This window comes from Orcinus orca, chromosome 16 (assembly GCF_937001465.1).
Source record: "Orcinus orca chromosome 16, mOrcOrc1.1, whole genome shotgun sequence".
NCBI lineage: Eukaryota > Metazoa > Chordata > Mammalia > Artiodactyla > Delphinidae > Orcinus > Orcinus orca.
This window is the reverse complement of record NC_064574.1, coordinates 46,428,680-46,442,162: the sequence shown is the minus strand read 5'-3', so window position 1 is coordinate 46,442,162 and position 13,483 is coordinate 46,428,680. Positions and strand designations below refer to the sequence as shown.

The 13,483-nt window shown below is 44.9% G+C and overlaps 1 protein-coding gene across 1 annotated transcript in view; it reads right to left on the bottom strand.

The window, feature by feature from the left end:
• Window positions 1-13,483, bottom strand: part of RALGAPA2 (Ral GTPase activating protein catalytic subunit alpha 2) — a 282,968-nt gene that overhangs the window by 215,181 nt on the left and 54,304 nt on the right. The window contains exons 5-9 of the mRNA XM_004270420.4: window positions 10,633-10,676; window positions 7,880-8,057; window positions 6,907-7,022; window positions 3,589-3,727; window positions 1,727-1,926 (exon numbers count right to left, since the gene is read on the bottom strand). Of these exons, the coding sequence (XP_004270468.2) occupies window positions 1,727-1,926; window positions 3,589-3,727; window positions 6,907-7,022; window positions 7,880-8,057; window positions 10,633-10,676 (677 nt within the window). The remainder of the gene's footprint in view (window positions 1-1,726; window positions 1,927-3,588; window positions 3,728-6,906; window positions 7,023-7,879; window positions 8,058-10,632; window positions 10,677-13,483) is intronic.

The window sequence follows — 13,483 nt, the reverse complement described above, 5'->3', positions numbered from 1 at the left end:
CAGCCGCTCTACGGCATGTGGGATCTTCCCGGACCAGGGCACGAACCCGTGTCCCCTGCATCGGCAGGTGGACTCTCAACCACTGCGCCACCAGGGAAGCCCTATTTTTTAAAATAAAGTCAAACCTCGATTAGTCTTTGGTTTGCGGGTTTCATCTCTACCAAAGGTGGTCTCCCACTTCCCAAATTTATACATTCTCCTAGATTTTTTCCTAAGTTCTTTATCACTTTGTTTTTATATTTAGACCTTAAGTCAACTTAGGCCTTAAACCAATGTGACCAAGTACTTATGTACGTGATATGAAGTGAGACTCTGAGAAAGGGACAGACCGAGGGACAGACAGACAGTTTCCTCTGGCTTCCAGCGCTGCAGATTTCATTAGATATTTGGTGCTAATCTCAGTGTCATTCTTTTGAAATAACTGCAGTTCCTGTTTGGAAGTCTAGCATTTTTCCTTAATCCCTGGAAGTCAAATGTCTGCTTAGGTTGGTGTCTGTTTTGCTAATTCTTCCTGGGACTCAAAAGCCCTTTCAGTTTAAGGCATGACTTTTTTTTTTAGCTTAGGTAAACTTTTCTTACTGTTCGTTCAATTATTACTTCTCATTCTTTTCTCCTTCTGTCCTCACAATATCTGCAAGGTAGGTCTGCACCTAAGGTTTTATCTATTAGTTTCTATTTCCATCTCTGATTTTTTTATCAGTGTTGTGGGATATTTCGTCAGAAAACCAATTTTGTTCTCAGCAGTGATCATTACCATTTAGAGTTTACCTACTAAATTTTTAAATTCAGAAATTGAAGGGTTTTTAAAACTTTCTTTTAGCGAGTCTTTTGTTGTTCTTATTACGGAGCCTGTACTCTGGACCGGCTCGGTGCGCTGCCATCAGGGTACTGAGTGCCCCTCGGGGAGCGCACCCTCCAGCCCAGGCCGACATCACACATCTGGGAACTGCAGAGCAGCAGCCAACCGGCACTAAGTGGACCACACTTCCTGTCCCTGTTCTTGGCGCCAGTGAAACAAAGCACACGAAACCATGACTCCTCCACACAGCGGCCTCTCTGACTTCCACAGGTGGTCCAGCTCTGCCTGCACAAAGGCCTGAAGCCACACAGCCTGCCGGGAAAGCCCCACGTGTCTGACCAATGCCACTGAGAGAGGGAAGCACCGCAGCCCCCAGGTGAGAAGACGGCTTCACCCAGGCCTCAGGGAGACACAGCCCTCTCTTCTGGGGACCCCACAGTGGCTCAACAACCACCCGAAATCCTGAGCTGCTGACCCACCCCTTCCCTCCCTGAGATCCCAGAGGGCACCTGGGATCCTAGCAGTCTCAGGGGTCCTCTCCATGGACCACCTCACAATTCCTGAGGACCCTGCTGGGGCTGGGAGGAACAAGGCAAGAGAGGCCCTCGGCGTCATGCTCAAGGTCACTGGGGCCCGAGTGAAGCACGGGAGGTGAGAGGGAGCCAGGAGCGCACAGGTCAGCCACCTGCTCAGAAGGCCTCCCTCGGCCCCAGGGTCGCCTTGTCATGGCAACACCAACAGAGCACAGCAAGTGCTTCCAACTCACGGCTTCCTCTGAGACCTCAGCAGTACAGACAGAGGAACCAGTAAATTGAGTCCCTATGACCAACAACCTGTGAGAGCCAATAACCCTGACAGTCAATTACTTTGGTGTTAGTATAGGTTATGACACCAGAATTGAAAGACAAAAAGTGATGAATGACATACCTGAATGATTTTGGGCAATACATCAACTCCATTCTTAGCGTTTTGTGTTGCAGTTAGATACTTTTTTTCCAAAAAGAAAGTCACGATCCACTTAATAAAAACAACGCGAGCTGCCATGTATGGGGTTTTTGTGCTGTAAGTGTTCTCACTGTCTCGAGTTGTAGCAACATACACGGGCTTTGGTCTCAAGTGGGGGATGTCTGCAAGACAAAAGAACACATGATCAGGTTAGTGAGTCTTAACATCATGTAACCCTACAAATGTTTCAGTTTCTAATTAAATAGACATATATCTGGTTGTTTAACAGCAGCTGAGATTTAAAAACCCAAGTGATTAAAAATGGCATCTTCTGGTAGGCTCGTCTCTGGGTCTGCCTTGCAGTCTGACCAACGTGGGGTGGTGGTTGCTATTATCTACATACAACTATGTAGACAGCTGTGGAAAAACAAAGGTCATAACTCTTTTTAACGAATTTGAGAAATTACATGAGATTACAATCGTGAAAATCTTTTCACATATAACTAATTTAATCTTATTTTATGACTAGAATAGATGTAAAAGCATATATAGACATTTTTTATTGCATTAGGTATTTTATCACCTAACGTTACACTGATCAAATCTATCAATCTTTAGTTTTATATCCTTCTCCCTTTAGATGCATCCAAAGACATAGAATTAGTAATAATCTACTTTATGTCTAAAAGAATTCAGACAGTCATGTTTCATCTTGGAGATATCAGACACCACCATTTCCGAAGAATTAATAAGAAGTCCACTTCTTATTCTTTAAATACCATAATTAATATGAAAATGATATGGTATTGAATCTGAGATACCATTTGCTCTAAGTTCAACTCTCTTACAGAAATACCTGCGGCAGAAAAGTTCTCAACAAATCCCTTTTAATCTAAGGATAGTAACAATACACTATGTTTTCTACAATGAAATGGAGGACTTATAAAATCAGAAACAATTTTTGAAAAAGTTACCCACAAATATATAGCTAACAAAATACATACCCTGGTACCACTAAAAGTCAGCACTTCTACCACTTTCCAAGTGAGCCGAGCTTCAGCTGCTTCTCCTTGCCCAGGTGTGTGGGTGAACACAGAGACACCCAAAGGTAACTGAATTAGCTGTCCACACTCCCCAGATGTGTTAACGGCTGTTGTGACCTTTTCTCTTCCAAAACTGTTCTTGATCATTTATTTGAACTATTTTCACTCATTTTAAAATAATAGGGAGAGAAAGATTTGTCCACCACCCCACTCCCTCCGCCACCACTGCAAGGGATGCTTCTGTCCTATGCGTCCTCACCTCTTATAGAAGGAAAACCCTGGAAGCTAAATTAGAAATCCCTTACGTTTCCTATCTCTCGGGGGCTCACCGTCCCTCGGTTCCCCAGTCACCCAAACATCTGTCCCTCCGTTAGAAGCTGTGAGTAGCACCTGCTGGATGAAGGATCCAGTGCTGAAAAAGCCATACTGAGGGCAGCTCTGTGGCCTGTGCTGGCCTCATCCCTGGGCAAGGTCTGGGGTCTCCACACCCCACCACCCGTAAGAGTATACTTCAGGAAATTCAGGATTTTTTTACGTTAAAAATTTTATTAAATGTAATGACACCAAAAATACCATGATATATATCAAATTACTTCTAAGTACCGGAGCCACAGATTCCCTTTATTGCTGTGAACTGAGGTAAATCTTAGTTTGTACAAATAGTTAAAATCATTCATTAGGAAACCGTAAACTTCTTACAACAAAGTTATCACTAAACATGAGAAAGAATGATTATTTTATTTAAAAATAATCAAAGTCCACTTTGGAAGAGGCGGGACACACAGCCCACTCAGTACTTACCAAGCACAGGCTTGTAGATGTTCGTTAACTTGGTAAATGATGGAAACAAATGAGGAAGGTAATACTTTCTAAACAATGTAAAAAGAAATTTAAAACCAGTCTCTTGATTCTCCTTGTGCTTCCACTCCAAGCTTGCGGCCTTCAGATAACACATGGGAAAAACATATATATAGTTACATTTCAGGTTAGTGAACACTCAACTGAAATGCTGCTATGTTATTAAAATCCCTATCCTAAATAAAAAACGTGAGAAATAGTGACAATTATGTAATAACATCTTAAAACTCAAAAGATGACAAGAAGGAATACTTCAAAACAAAACAGTAACTAGGTTAAAAACAGAATTTTTACCAGATATTCAAAAAAATAAAACAATAATACCTATCTTTTTAAACTTGTCCTACTACATCATGCCCATATTTTTTTCTACATGTTGTCTGTAATGATTTAATGTTCTTTGCGCCCTTAAAATGTTCTGTCAGAAGTAATCAGGTGTTTTTTTTAATTCAAAAAAGGCCACTTACAGTAAACAAGAATTAAGGAAACAATCCCTTGCAAGAATTTCATCCAATGTTACCTACATGCAAAATCATTATCAAAACACAAAGCTATGGAATCTTGGAAAGGGCATGAAAAGCAATCCATAGGCTACACGTATAACTGAATCACTTCACAGCACTACTGTGAAACTAACACAGTATCGTAAAGCAACTGTATTTCAAGTAAAAAAAAATAGAGCAATCCACAGGCTGGGATAAACCTGGCCTGCCAGCCCAGCTACTGATTAAGTTTAACCCTTTCACAGTGTCAAGACACTGTTTCCCCCTCAAATAACCAGTGCCGCATCCCCCAGTGGGAGCACTGCAAACAGCTCCCCCGCAGGGAGGGGCCCACACAGGCCAGGAGCCCAGATGGTGACGGAGCGGGGTGGGGGTCCTCCCACGACTGAGGGAAACGTGGCGTGAACAGGCCCTTAGAGAATGCTTGCCACTGGCCGTCACGCTTGTGAGACCACAGCGCGCTCTACAGCAGAGCTTCCCGACACCTTCCTGACTCGGCCCCCCCCGGGGCACCTGCGGTCCAGGGAGGAGGGGCCGTGGCCGACCTGGGGCAGAGGGGCCCATGTCTCCCACCTGTCAGAAGCCCCCCGGGGTGAGGCAAGGGCGAAGCTCTGCTCCGAGGACCCACCCACCCAACAGGCCGAGGGAGGGAGGGGGCGGGCGGACACGCACACACAATCCTGCACACAGTGGAGGGGGGTCACCTCCACCCTCTACCAATCCTTCCTCTGATGGGGTCCCAGGGGCTACAGGACTCATGTGAGGTCACACATCTAGAATGAAACCCAAGTCCCCCAGCACATCCGGGTTCTGGCTACTCTGCTGCTCTCCTGGGATGGATGGAAAGCCCGACCCAACCACTCCTGACATATGGGGCTGAGAGGCGTGCAGGAGGGGCCGCACAGCTAGGACATGGGGCTCCCCGACGGCGACAGAACCCAGGCCAGGCGCTCAGGATGTGGGAGTCCTGTGCCTGCGGTGCTGCTAAAGGAATCGGAGAGAGGAGAGCACACAAGGTCGCCCCGTGGGACATGGTGGGCAGAAAGGGCAGTGAGAAACACAGTCTCCTAGAGAAAGGTGGAAAGGAGGAAAGGATGGGAGGGGAAGCATCACAGGAGGAGAGACCCTGACAAAGAAGGGGGTCCCCTGGAATCACCCGGAAGGTCAAGGACGACAAACACTCAAGTGTCCTTCTCTGGACCTGACACTAGAACCCTGTGCATCCCGGGTCCCTGATTTCGCGGTGACGGGGCAGAGGCAGGCGACAGCGGGTGTCAAAGGCCCATTGGGTGAGGAAGCGGACATGGCAGAGATTACACGTCAACAAACCAGGTTGTGACGGGAAGGGCAGAGCCTGGACGACACCCCGGAGGAGCTCAGGGACCAGGGACGTGTTCGCTGAGAGAAAAGAAGCAGTAGCTTTTTCCAAACCTCATCACTGTTCAGAAATACAGACCAAGAGACATAAATCCCCTAGTTTAGTTCTGTGTTCAGCTGGTAAATTTCAGAGAAAGGACCACGCGCCATAAAGCAGGCTGTGCTGACGGCAGGATGAGATCATTCCACGGGTTTCCTTCCAGGACCCCTGCCCGCTCTGCCCAATCATTCCGGACCCGCCCGGTCAGCCTCAGGCTTGCTCCTCCCCCATCCTCCCACCAACAGGGGCAGGAAAGGAGCAAACAGACAAAAATCGTCAGATACTCTGAGATAACAGAAATACCTATACTGGTCTCTGCCCCTGGCTCCTGGCACAGAGGCCCTAACACCCTGGTCACTTCTAAGTGACAAGAGCTCTAGGAAACTCTGAAGGGGCTCCTGGACGGGGCTGGTCACCAGGAGGACAAGCCTCGGTCTGAAGCTTGGAATTTTCAACCTCTCCCCGCCCCCTGCCCCATTGTTCCAGAGGCGGGAGGGGGGCTGGAAATGGAGTTAATAATTGATCATGTCCCCGTGAAGAAGCTGCCAGAAAAATCCCAACAGCCTGGGTTTCAGGGAGTGTCCAGGCTGAACACATGGACACTCCAGGAGGGGAACGCACCCCCATCCACAGGGACAAAAGCCCCTGCGCCCCGGATGCCCCCAGACCTCACCCTGTGTGTGTCTTCATCTGGTTGTTCACCTGTGTCCTCTATCATATCCTTTCATAAACTGGGAAATGTAAATCAATGTTTCCCGGAGTTCTGTGAGCCACTCAGAAAATGAATTGAACCTGAGGAGTGAGTCATGTGAACCTCTGATTTGTAGGCAGATTGGACAGAAGTCGTGGGCAACCTGGGGACCGACTCCCTGCGACTGGCATCTGAGGGGGTGGGGGCACATTAGAGGACTGAGTCCTTTCCTGTGAGACCTGAGGCCACCTCCAGGTAGAGAGTGTCGGAAGTGAGTTAAATTGTTAAGACACCCGGCTAGTGTCGCAGAGAATTACTAGGTGATTCAAATCCCACACGTTTGGTGAGCAGAAGTGTCATAAGTGAAGTGTTCTGTGTGAATAATGTGAAACCATATGAAAGTAAAGGAGACGGATGGAGGATGGAATTGCGTCCTTTACGCACACATACACACACATACTAGTATGTAGGCCTGGTCTCTGCTGAAGTGTCCTGGCACGCATTCTATGTTTAGTGAAATACCAAATAAAATCACCTCAAAGAAAAAGCAAAAATATAAAATATGAACAAAGAGGAAGAAAAGAGGCAATGTTTTCTCTTTCCTACTGAGAATCCGACCATCACTGAATTATCCACAATTTTACTCATACCTGAGTAACCATATATTTCAACAGTATTTGAAGAAAAAAGCATGTTTGGTCCTCAGTGATCTTTTCCCCTGATATGGCTGGCAGGAGTGGCGTGATTTCTTCTGGATATATCTTTGCTGCAGAGTGGAAAATAAGGAAACCTCTTTCACCAAAGTTAAATTTCAAACAGGGCTTGAAAAAGCTCTATTAAAATACATGTACCTCACTTTGCAGTACAGCAGAAACTAACACAACATTGTAAATCAACTACACTCCAATAAAAATTTCAAAAAAAAAAAAAAAATATATGTACCAACCACTGGAACTGCTCACACTTCAGGCCAGGCCCATCTGACACAGGGGACAGAGGCCCATGAAGCCACCTCCCTCACTGGACCATTCTTTTCCCTTTCACATTCTGCTCTGGCCAGCCCAAGATCAAATACCTGTCACTGGGCAATAAAGTGATAGGCAGTAATAAATCAGTGGCCCTAATGAGCAAGTTCCTTGAAAACTCACTGGGCACAAACGGCTGGCATTAATAGTCCGGTGAGGCCACCACTGCCCTTCCATGAATGCTGCATGAAAATACACAGCTGGCAACGAAGAGCCTGGGGGAGCAGATGAACGCCCACTTATAGAACAATCGCGATGAGGGCAACAGGCAGCAGTTTGGGAGGCGGATTTAAATCTCATTAACAGCAACAAAAGCACTCACTCCGGACGTACCATGCGTCTCTGCTCTTGCCAACAGCCGTCCCCTCCCTTCCGTTCCTGTTTCCACCACTCCAGTAAATTTCTCCTGTCATCATTTCATATAAAACAGGCTCCAACTCTGTCAGTTCTAATGTTTGTAAGAATCTACTGTGAGTACAAAACATGACTACCCATCTATGAAACCAAGGTTTCTATTCAGGAAAAGGACAGACCAAGGAATTCCTCAACGCAACTTGGAGGGTTGTTTCCACCTGTAAGATGTGCCACCATCGCTCACCGTCAGCTGCGCTGGGGCCGGGATTGATGAGTGTCTCCAGTGTACAGGGGCCCCTGGACGACATGATGGCTGGGAAACCGGGCACCAGGCAAGCAAAGATCAGCACCTGCTCTTCTGCACAGTTTGTCTGAAGTGCTTGGAGCCACAGGAGAAACAGCCTGATTCCTTCACATCTTATCTAGAAACAATATCAAAGGCAACAAAAGTGAATACGTACATGTATTTGTAGGAATGCATTGCAATGTAGCATTGGTTCTGGGGGAAAATAAACTAGAAGCTAAAAGCATTACTGAAGTCCTGCACCAAGTCCTTCCCTGAGTGACCAGGAAGCAAGGGCACTGCAACCCAGCACGAGGGCCAGAGTGCCTGAGCCCCAGTGCAGCCTCAGCCACTTTCTAGCTTTAGCTGTGAGCCGTGGAGGACCACTTAACTCCTCTGTGCCTCGTCGCCCCCATCTGTAAAACAGGGATGATAACAGAGTTTACCACAAAGTGCTGGTATGGGGTGAAGTGAGTTAGAACTGCCCAGCTCACATAAGTGCTACCTAAGCATTTCCTATAAGCAGTATTTCATTCTTCATGGCAACAGCACCCATACCGTCAATGCTTGAATACTCATGAAAACAATGCAAAGAGAATCGTCCTCCAAACTTACACTGTGCTTTGGATAGAATTTTTGTCATGTCACTACATTATGCACATGTATGATGTTCTTGAAAATCAGAACACTTAGAGCTGAATAGACCCTGAAGACCTGGCTCCCCTGTCTGTGTCCCTACTCTATTCTCTCCTACCCTTTGCCATGCGCCAAATCGTTGGCATCATCTGTAGAAAATATCAATATAGGCAGACGTGCCCTTTTTCCTCCTCTGCACTTACTTTCAACTTCCCATTCCTAGAATTCATAAACACAGGTAACTCCATTTTTATATTCCTAAATGGCTGGGAAGATGATGCCAATAAAAGAGGTTAAATAAGCAAAGGAGATGAAAAAAATGTCAGACGCAGCTGAAAGACGTAGTGAGCTCCAAATACAGGTAACTGAGGGGCTGCCTGATCTCCTTTCAGTGACACCAAAGTGGTGCTGATTCCTCCACAGCAAGTGTTCAAGCCAAGCCCCAGGCTCTGCAGGAAAGGTAAGAGGAGGAGGAGAGACAGGAAGGAAGAGAGGGAGGGAGGGAGGGAGGGAAGGAGGGAGGGAGGGAGGGAGGGAGGGAGAGAGGGAGAGAGGGAGAGAGGGAGAGAGGGAGAGAGGGAGAGAGGGAGAGAGGGAGAGAGGGAGAGAGGGAGAGAGGGAGAGAGGGAGAGAGGGAGAGAGAAAAGCTTGGCTGACCCCCCAGAGAAATCAAATACACCAAGACAGATACCCCATCAACACTGATCCCATGACACCCTTCCAGACATGCCCTGGACTCAGCACTGCTCTGCTCTGCTCTGCTCAGCCGCTCACACCTGCCCAGCAGGTAAGATGAGCGGTGACGATGCTGAATACATAATGCTATTCAGCACCCAACAAAAAATGACAGGGCTCTATGTATAGCTAACCAAATTATATCAAATTTAACAAGAGAAAATTTTCTACATACTCCGATAACAAATCTCCAATTTTTTATGTTAACTGCATTAAGATAATTAAATATAAATAAGTCCAATAATAAACAGAAGATAAGCTGGTAAGTTTTAGCTATAAGACCATTCATTAAAATAGGAGGGACAAAATATGGAACAGTCACGAAACTAGGGACAGCTCATCTCTTTTTTCCAACAGGTAAGAGAGAGTGAACCTATCCAGTTTGAGTGGCTAGGATTGTTTAAACTGATATAAAACCAAAAATGTATTAGCTTATTAAAGGCACGCACATAAATTAAATAGCTATGAAGTGAATTATCTTCCATAAAACATACATCCCAGGCTGGCTTCTTTTGCCACTTACGTTTTAGGGTCATCTTATTCCAGCATCAAATGGTATACTTTTATAAAAGGCACATTCATTATAAAATAAGCCAATTTTAACCTAAATTACAAGATCAATCCGCTGCAAATAAACATTCAAGAGTCAGCCTCTGCTGCTCTTTTTCCCCACAAGTGTTCTCAAAAAGAGCAAAATATAGGGCTTCCCTGGTGGCGCAGTGGTTGAGAGTCCGCCTGTCGATGTAGGGGACACAGGTTCGTGCCCCAGTCCGGGAAGATCCCACATGCCGCGGAGCGGCTGGGCCCGTGAGCCATGGCCGCTGAGCCTGCGCGTCCGGAGCCTGTGCTCCGCAACGGGAGAGGCCACAACAGTGACAGGCCCGCGTACCGCAAAAAAAAAATAGCAAAAAATAATTGAGAGACAACTATAATTTTTAACAACAAGATTACTGGGGTGAACAGAATCAGGCACATTAGCTCTGAAGCTTAGGGAGGATCTGGTTCAACTTCTCTTTTCTGATGATACAGCTGAAGCAGTCAGCACCTCGCCGGTGGTGCCCCGGCTGCACACGGCAGAATCGAAATTAGAACGCAGGATTCCAAACTCCGAATGCCAAGCCACTTTCTCCTACTAATGTTTAAAATGTCTAGCACAATAAATTATGATGTAAGTATAAAAACTCTAACAATATTTGTCATATCATTTCTCAATTAAAATAAAAATTAAGTTAAATGGCTTTTAAAGATTTTTTTTTCAAAATGGCCTAATTTTGTCACTTTATGGCATGAATAAGTTTAAGAGTAATGAAAAAAGCCATTACACTTTCATCTAAAATAAATACCTTAATAGAATTTCCAGTGTGTAGAAGCTTCTTTAACGTTGAGCCTGAAAGTTTAAAACAATGAATTAGAAATGGAGTATGTGAATGCATATCTAAGACCTATTTTTTAAAAATTAGTTTTAGAAAGAAAAAATGTACTTATGACAAAAGATATCATTTTTAAAAAATAAAAGGAAAGAAGGCTGACCTTCAGAAGCAAAGCAATGTCATAGAAGGAGAGATGTTGTTAGGATAAAAATACTTTAAGTATGAACCTCTTCAAAATTCTTTTAAAAGAGTCAAAGTGATTGATATTAAGGTAACCCAAATGCCCACAGTGGATTATGTGCAAATGTCTCTGTCAGGCACAAAATGAATGATTTCTTTAAATCTCTAAAGGAAAACATAATATAAAACTACCACTCACAAAACATTTTTACAAGACCATTTTGCAAATATTCAGGACAGCATGTCTCTCTCTTTGCAATGACAACCACATTTATGGGTTCTGTCCATCAATAAATCATCTAGCAGAGCACTTAGGTCACTGTTGAGGAGAGGAATTCAAGGTTTCCACAGAACTACACCAGCTGGTGCTGCAGCCCACTTGGGGGAGAAGTGCCCCTCATGAGGACGGAGACATAGTACCTATTACTCGCTAGATGTGTTCATGCCTTTAGCATAGAGATGGCTTGGCAACCACACCTCAGTATCACATGGAGCCCCTAAATGAGATCTCAACCTCAAAAAGGAAGTAATCTTTTTTTTTTTCTTTTTTTTGCAGTACGCGGGCCTCTCACTGTTGTGGCCTCTCCTATTGCGGAGCATAGGCTCTGGACGCACAGGCTCAGCGGCCATGGCTCACGGGCGCAGCCGCTCCACGGCATGTGGGATCTTCCTGGACCGGGGCACGAACCCGTGTCCCCTGCATCGGCAGGCGGACTCTCAACCACTGCGCCACCAGGGAAGCCCTGGAAGTAATCTTTTAAAATAAAAATAAATTGGAAGTCTTAAGCGAGAGAACCTTTTTTCCCAATTTTTTTGAGAAAAAAAAATTATTTAGATTTCCTGATGGAAAGTTTTGTGCAATATTTTAAAACTGGATATCAAGTCACTTTACACCACCAACATATTTTGAAGAAATAGAGCCAGTGCCTCGACAACTGCTACAGGTTGTATCTATGTGGACAGATACACGTATGTCAGTTAAATGCATACACTCTAGGAATTCATTACCTGGAATGAAATCATTGGCTTTCTGAAGGAACCTTGTACAGCTATCTGCTGTACTGTTGATAACACCTAACGCTGGGCTCGGTGGGAACTCACCATCGTCGTGACTAGGTTGCAGCACTGAATTACTAATGGTTTGTGATGAAGTAGGAAGTTAAAACGCCCACTTCCCTCCACATCTGTCACCAAAGCACGTCTAGTGATTTGGGGTCCAGAGTCATCATTGACTAGGCTGGGCTCTCTCACAGCCGAGCCCTGAGTGCCTGTGCTCACGGGACTACTTATCCCACACCTGTCCTCCACCTGCTCCTCGTCCCTCGCCTCCCTGTTCATCCATTCTCGGACCAAGTCCACTCTGCCTCAGCTTAGTATTTGCTCCGTTATGCCCATGAGGACCTCCCAAGGCTTGGCAGAGCCGGCAGAACCTCACCTCCCGGGAGACTCGGGATAAAGTCTGCACAGCTCTCTTCCCAGACATCCGGCAAATCCATCATCTTGCAACACATTCTCAGAAACACTTTCTCCTGCTCATTGTGTGTGACCACGGGGGGGCTGTCAGTCCTTCCTTCCCCTTCTTGAAATGGGCTCAACATTTTTATTTTAAACTCTCAGCCTACCCATAGTTGCCTATATCCACACTTCCCTACACAGGGAGGAGAAAATACATAGGAAAAGGACAGACTTTACAAAGAGACATAGAGAATCTATGGCCCATATCTGTCAACAGTACCCTACTTTTTGAAATGATTCTGTTAATTCGTTACAGCAGCAATAGAAAACTAATATATATATATTTGATCTATTCCATCCTGCTGTATTCAGAAACTCTCAGATGTGTGAGGCAGTGCAGCTTAGCAGTTGCAAGCCAGATTCAGGAGCCAGACTGCTAGGCTTCAAATCCGGGTTCTGTGCTTACTGTGTAACCTGGGTCACTTACTTACTTTCACCATGCTGAGTTTTCTTATCTGTAAAATGGGATAATAACAGTGCCTACCAGAGAGCACTGTAATGAGGTTTAAATGAGTTTATATACATGCTTAGAACAGTGTCTGGTACATGCAAAGCACATTCCCCCCGAAAGACAGGGCATCAGCTATTCTCTAAGGACCTCTTTTTAAATAAGATCAACGTTAGAAAGAAAAATGTGTGCAGTGCAGGCACATGTCAGAGGGTTTCAACATGAGAATTGGTGATGAGTACCTGAGAGCCTTCCCTGGTCACGTTAGGTATTTCTTAAAGACCCTAAGTTCACAAAGATATTTCTACTTTTACTTTACCATTATGAAATCAGTTTCATTTTAATTTCAAAAAGTTTCTCTCTGTATATCATTCCTGTTTGGATTTTTAAACTCCTCAACCAAACTGTGATTATACCCACCTCCATCTCTTTTATGTGCCTCTTCAAGTCTACCGATTACCACTACATTGACTCATGTGAAGAAAGAATAAATGAATGAGTACAGTAAAGTAGCTGAAAAATATTGAAAAATCAAAAAGCTCAATATTGAAAAATGAAAAAGTATTATGAAAAATCACACTGGTTTAAATATTTCTAACACAGAATGTATTATAATTTTACTTTACTGGCTTTAATGGAAGCAAATTAATCAATGTTTTCAAAGTCTACTTCTTTGCTTAT